General features: G+C 50.1%; 1 protein-coding gene across 1 annotated transcript; it reads right to left on the bottom strand.

Moving 5' to 3' along the window:
* Positions 1-4,443: 4,443 nt before the first annotated feature.
* Positions 4,444-6,476, bottom strand: RPRML (reprimo like). The gene is made up of 2 exons (XM_038162991.1): positions 6,243-6,476; positions 4,444-5,786 (listed from the first exon to the last, which is right to left on the bottom strand). Exon 2 carries the CDS (start codon positions 5,573-5,575, stop codon positions 5,240-5,242), a length of 336 nt encoding a protein of 111 aa, XP_038018919.1. The 5' UTR covers positions 5,576-5,786; positions 6,243-6,476; the 3' UTR covers positions 4,444-5,239.
* Between the last annotated feature and the right edge of the window lie 557 nt (positions 6,477-7,033).

The following is a 7,033-nucleotide window of genomic DNA, read 5'->3' as shown; positions in this document are numbered from 1 at the left end:
GCCACTGGCCAGGGACTGTTCAGGTTGGGCTGTTGGCACAGGTCTGAACCACACCAGAACCATTCTCACACATTAACAGTATCATCAGTCAAGTTCCCATGCCCAGAAATGTTCCTGGTGTTCTCCATCTCTCTGGCACAGATAGAGCTGTGAGATCCATTTTATTCCAAGGATGGCTTTAAATGCTCACATAATCCCAGAACTGCTCTGGTTTGGCAAAATCACATTTATTTGGAAGTAAGCAGCTTTCTTTGCCCCAGGTTTTTGGTGGGTACCATGTGCTCTGCAAACCTGAGTAGAGAGCAAGCCCAGTGCCAGGCTGGCAGCTCCAGTCAGGCTCAGGGATGGGGTCAGGGCGGGGCAGGGAGTCTGAGGAATTCCACGCCAAAACGCCTTCAGCAGCCTCAGCGGCAAAGCAGCTGGAAGACACAGAAAGAGGGAAACATTTCCCTTTCAAACAGAGAAACTGGCAGGCAAAGTCTCCAACAAGGCAAAGCTGACTCTGAATTCTGCCATTGTTTGGCCTCAGTGTCCCTTGAGTCCCTGACTCTGATGGCATCAACTGTCCCTCTCTGGCAGAGCTAATGGACTACAGAGGCTTTATCTGGAGGCTAATGGCTCTTGCACAGTCGATACCAGAGACCCATGCTGAGGGTAGGGGAGCAATGTTCCTGAGTAAAGGCCATGTCTCTGCTAAGTGAACCCAACATGCACTGCCTCAGCTTTATCCAGAGAAAACAGGGTCACAAAGCTGCTGCTTTTACCAGGACTGAATTAAAACTCCACATGAGCATCAGCTGGACAGACCTCATACACTTGCTGGTGGCTGGAGCCACTTGTTGGCTTGGGAGGGAAGGTGGGAGTGCCTTTTTGCCCGCAGCTGGGAGGGCAGGAAGGAGACACACGAAATTTCCATCTTGATAGAGGCCCCTTTGGGGAGCACAGCAGCCTGGAGACCTTGCCAGAGCCCAGGAAACATGTGTTCTCTTCTTAGGTCTGTCATGGGGATTTATAAAAATGGTCTATTACCCCTTTCCAGCCCCCAAATGCCTGTCTTGTCTTGGAGACCAGCTTTGGGACATCCATCACTTGGGATGTGGGCAGGCTGTTACCTGGGACCACAGCACCCTGCTGTGGCCCAGCTAGGATCAGGGATTGTCCATCATTGCTCCCTTGTGTGTGCATGCCTGAAAAGACAAGAGTGTCCTTCCCTTTAGCCAGCTGGGGACACACCTGGACCTAGGCCGGAGGTGTGCCAAGGAGCCAAGGTGGTGGCAGGCCATCATCCCAGACCATGAGAGGGGTTCAGCCCCTCACCACCTCTAGCACCCAGTTTAAACCTGCAGAGATCCACTCCAGCTATTCCTCAGACTTTTCAGGGCAACATATGTCTGGAACAACCTGGTTCCCTCCACCTATCTGCAGAACAAACCCAGGACTGCCAGAAAAGAGACAGGAAACTGCTACTTATCTAATTTGATTTCATTTTACTTCTTTTTTATTTTCTGGGCTCTCAGAAATGTGTTCAGTCTGGATTGAGATTACCACCTGAGTAATGCCTCCCTGCCTAAAAAACACCCAAACTGTTACCATAACAACCTGACTCTGTGCTTTGTTACCATGGCGATTCTCAGGCATTATTAAATACTGTGCATGTTTGGTGCAGGTGCTCTGATGCATCTGATGCCAAGCTCAGGTTGGGATCCTTCTTCCCCCCACAATTTGTCTGTCTGTCTCATCATGTTTAACTCTTCCATTCCCTCAGTCCAGACTGCCAAGGCAGGGGAACGAGGTGGGTATCATCTGGAACTTTGGTGTTTTCCCCACCACAGGGACATCTGTATGACCAGTGTTTTCCAGGTGGGTCAAGCCACCTCTATTTCTGCAATTGTAGGGTCAGTGATTCCATATGCAGAGGATTTCCCTTTGCAGGCAGCTCATCAGGGGAAAATGCTATCACTTGCCTTTCTCTGCTGTCTCCCTGCTGCCTGTCTAGAAAGAAGAAATTCCAGCTGGAACAGAATCACAGCAAGTGGGGACCAGCCCAGAGACAGGCCTGGAGGAGGATGGTGAAGATCCAGGGCAGGTTGCTCTTGGTGGGCAGGACACTTGACTGACCACAGAGTCATAGAGTCAAAGAATCATTAAGGTTGGAAAGGACCTCCGAGACCATGTACTGCCTAAAGTCATGGATGTTTTCAGAGAAAGGATGCAGACTAGTTGGACCAGTGACTCAGATCAGTGTAACCAGTCCCATGGGCTTGTGTTCCACTGCTAGGAGGAGATCTTAGATGAGACTTGATGGCTGGTCCTCAATCTGCCACTGATGGGATGATCCCTCTAAGCACATTCCTTCCCTCCCTATCCCTCCAGCAGCGTCTCTCAGTCATGCTTGAACAGCTCCTGGCACCCCAATGGCACTCTGGAAGTTATTGTGCTACAAGTAACAATTACAAAAAAAAATTAAATTAAAATATAGTCATAAATAACAGTAACAAAAAACCTGTTTGAATTTTCTTGGGAGCTGGTAGGCACTTGTGAGCTGATGCTAAATGAGTAGGTGTTAGATGAAAAACTACAGCTTGTGGGGAGAGGCAGCAGAAAGAGCTGTTATGGTATCCCTTCAGTAGCAACCTCATCCTCCAGCTGCAGAACTCATGTCTCCGGGGCAGGACAGCTGGGTTTTCAGAATCTGAGATCACAGCTCTTCCCCTGAGATCTGGGGGGCATTGTGGTACTCTCAGTACCTTCTCTTAAGCAACCATGACTTCACCTCAAGATGGTCTTTAGATCCATAACCTCTGATCCAAGGGGTTCCTTCATGATGCCAGCCTTCTTTCCCACACATAATTCCTCCTCAGTGGGGTAATCAGCCTTTTATTGGGAATCTAACTGGATAAGGACATGTGCAAGTGTTTTAAGTGTCTTAACCCTGCACAAGGAAGGCAGAAGCATACAAGGACACGTGGTGTAATAAGGCAAAGGTGGATGGTGCCACTAACTGCTTCCTCTGAGGACCCCCAGCTCGTGGATGGACTGGCAAGAAGGACCAAATGCCAGCAGAAAGCAGGATGGGATGCAAGTTCAGTGAGTGCATCTGGGTTATCCTGCGACAGCACAGCAGCCTGGAGATGCAGATACACCTTTAGGTTACAAACACAAGTACAGCCCAAATATTTGCAGAGCTGGGTCATTGCATGCTTTGGGGTTTTTCATGTCTTACCCTCATGCCTGGCCAGGCTGTGCTCCCACAATGGGAGTGGTCTGCACTCCAGCAAAGAGACCATGGAATCATGGAATCTCAAAATGGTTTGGATTGGGAGGGATCTTAAAGCTCATCCAGTTCCAACCCCTGCTGTGGGCAGGGATACCTTCCACCATCCCAGGTTTCTCCAAGCCCTGTTCAACCTGGCCTTCGACACTGCCAGGGATACAGGGGCAGCCACAGCTGCTCTGGGCACCCTGTGCCAGTTTGCATCCAAGGCATCAGTCTGAGCAGTCTGTTCCAGGAGATCAATGGCCACAACACCCCTCGCAGCAGCACCGACCAAAATCCCCTTCCAGGCTGCTGTGTGAGGCCACTTTACAGGTGGCAGCAGGGCTGCAGACTCTCTGCACTGAGAAGGTGGCTCAGGGCTGCAGAGCTGCAACTGCAGAAAAACCAGAGCTGCCTATTCAGCTGTTCCACTGGCACCAACAGGACATTTCAAAGTTTTGAGTCGCAAATTCTGCCCCTGCTGCCACGTTGTCACTCAGCTCCTAAGGCTGACACACGCAACAGGTCAGTGGGAGCGATCAGAGACAGCACTACACTGGTCTTGCTCTGCATCGTTTGGGAACCTCAAGAAGGTACTCAGCAAATAATGATTAATTACAAAACATTTTCTAATCATGTTTTTCCCTCTGGGAAAGGCAGAGATCTGTTCTTCTAGATTTATACCCAAGTGGCTCAGCTCATCAGCTACTCCAGTATGCAGAATTGCTTTCCCACTACAGAAGTGAACCCAGCAGGAATATTGTTGGTGTAACAAAACACAAATTATTTCTACCTCACACCCACAGCCAGAGCTGTAATTCCCTCACAGAACAAAGGTCAGGAGTCTTCCTCCTCTCACATAATTCAACTTTGACATGTCATCAGCTAGAGGTTTTAACTCAAAGGCTGAAATCTTGCTTTGCAAGAGGCACTCAGAGCATTTTTATGAGTCTCTGTTTCAGCACTGTGCAGGTATTCAAAACGAGCCTGGAATACACAGTTCTTGATGAATTCATTTGCTAGTGGAAAGTGATACTTGCCTGCAAAAAATTATAGTGGTTTCTGCTTTAAAGAAATACCTCTAATTACACTGCACTTCAAGGTGAGATGATTATGCCTGGAACTAGGATTGAAATTCCTGAACTACACACACAGAGAAATAATAAAGACAGCACAAAATTCTTTTGAAACAGGTTGGTTTTTTCTTCCTGAATGTTCACCAGTTTTCAAAAGTTACAAAACCTCAAAGACTGTAACAATGTAGCACTTGGAAAAAGAGGCTGGTGTGTACAAAAACAAGCATGCTTTTGTTTTAAGGGTGGAAAGGGGATTATATTTATCCATGTTCTTTTCTTCCTCCACCATAGCATACAAGAAGAAAGTACCAGTTTATTTAACAGGATAGGTCAGGAAAATAAGGAACGACATGCTTTCCCTGTTACAAAACTACCAGAACATGCATGCTCAAGGTCCAAAACACAGCAGACTGACATTTTTTAGCATGCAGACTTTGTTTTATGACCCACACAGCACTTCCATTCCCCTGCCCCTCTCAAAGACGAAGTCTGTGCTCTGTGTTTTGCTCTCCCTTTAGTATTCTCTTTTGTTTTCTTTTTGTAACGACTTATTCGACTTTTTTTTTTTAGCCCTAAATTCTAGGTAGCAGTATCCAAGGTAACAGCAGTAAAAGAGTCCAGATCTCCCCACTATCACTGTTTCTGCAAGTTTCATGCAAAACTTAAGCCATTTCTGTATGCAACACAATGCTGGTCATTTATTGTGCTTCACACAGCCCTGGGGTGGTTTTCCCATTCACCACCACATTTCGTTGACTGGGAAAAACAGGTTTGCTTTCCCATGGACACAGACAGACTAAAAGACCCCTCCCCCCTTCTCACTCCCCCCAGTTGCCCCAAACACATGGCAATGTGCATCTCAACACCAGGTCCATACAGTTCACTTGCCTACGAGAGCCCGGTGGCTTCAGTAAAGTCCCATGATTGCAGCGCCCACGTCCTTGGAAGGTCTTCGGTCTTTCACCAGAAAGTTAATCATGCTCTCTGACTTGATGAGCAGGTTGCAGCCCAAAAAGAAGATGCCAAACATCACAGTCAAGGAGAGGACACAGAGGACAGCAATCTGCACCACCCTTGTGATGAAAAGGCTCCTCTCATCGGGTGCTAGGACCAAGGAGCCGCCATCAGTCGCCAGCACCGTGCTGGTCCCATTGCAGCAGGCCATGAGCATCCCCAAGCCCTGAGTCCTGTTGGGGTCAGCTGCCTGCTCCAGGAGAGTCTGGTTGAAAAAGGATCCATTCATGGTCTATGTGTGACCCCAAATCTTCAGGAAAGGTAAAAGGGAAGCTTGTTGTCCCCCTGTCCACCCTCCACAGAGCAGAGCTAGGCAGCTCCAAGCAACCTCCTGCTTTTACTCTCTCAGTGCCCGGGATGGAGAGGGAACTTCCTCAAGGCTGTGAGCAGGTGGGAAGCCGGACCATGTAGCTGACAGATGTCTGGATCCCAGATCTCTCCTGGCACAGCATTAGCACAAGCCCCCAGACAAGCAAAAGGAGAGAGAGAGAAAAGGAGAAAGGGATGTGGGGGAGAGGATGGCAGCTGGGGACCACCCCATGCCCCCTGCCCTCCCAACCTGCCCCCAAAACAGCGAAACAGTGCTGCCAGATCCCAGGGTTTCTCCCGCTGGAAGGAGAGCTGGTGTCTGCCGGCTGGGAGCTCCACAAATGCAAGTTACAAGCTAAAGTCTTCACCGTGCTCAAAGAAAAAACAGCAACTCCACCCCCTTCCAGCCTCCCCCCAGGCCCGCCTTCCTCCCCCTCCATGTTCACTCTGCTGCCCACCCCTTTCCCCATGCTGCACACCCCATCTCTGCCCTGCCACGGGTGCCCACACCCTGTGCCCAGGTGGGGGCTGACCCCTAAGGCCCTGCAGAGTGGTACCTAGTTCATCCCTCCCTCCAGCCCTCCCACCTTCTCCCAAAAGCATCCTGCATGGTGAGTGTTCATCCTGGACTGCTGGCAGGTCCCCGTTCCCCTGGAGGCTCCTGTAAGCTTCAGGTCAGCACTGCTGTCACCGATCTCCTCTTGCTGCTCTCTGCCACCCACTCCTTCTCTGAGCAGTGTGGCCCTATCCAGCGAGTCCACCCCCAGCTCTGCTTGGTGATGCCTGTCCTGTGCCTCCAGAGAAGAGCTGGATACAGCCCCTCTCTGCATCCTGTTCCTCTGGCTGGGGGCTTCTTCCTCTGGGCACATGGTCTCCCTCTCCTCCCCTTCTCACTTTAGCTCCTCCAAAGGGAGGCACTGCACCCTGATCTCTGCTCCATCCCCTGCTTTGGGTCCCACAGCAGCGTCACTGCAGCACCCAGGCCCATAGCCCCAGCAAGCCAATTCCAGGGGAGGTTTCACCATCACTTCCCTCTCTGTGTCTGCATAAGCTTCCGAAGTGACACCATGAGTCAGGGTGTCCAGCTTGTCGGGCTTACTCCTACTCCTACTCCTGCTCATCCCAGGGCTGTGCCCACAGGAGTGCCATGTCCAAGCTTCCTGTCTTTGCCCGTTGGCATTTGCCTGGAAATCTGTCTGGATGGCCCAGAGTAGCAGATCACCCCCAAAGTACAGTGTGAGGACTTTGCCCTGCTTTATGCACATACATACTGGCTTGTTTCCTTTGCCCAGCTTTCAAGGGGATTTTAATAAAACAAAAATGAGGATTGATGAGTTGTAGCTCAAGTCAGGAACGTGTGGCTGGCTGAGGGTGGCAG

Source organism: Motacilla alba, chromosome 27 (assembly GCF_015832195.1).
Source record: "Motacilla alba alba isolate MOTALB_02 chromosome 27, Motacilla_alba_V1.0_pri, whole genome shotgun sequence".
Lineage (NCBI taxonomy): Eukaryota > Metazoa > Chordata > Aves > Passeriformes > Motacillidae > Motacilla > Motacilla alba.
The sequence above is the reverse complement of the archived record's forward strand: the minus strand, read 5'-3'. Positions and strand labels throughout refer to the sequence as shown.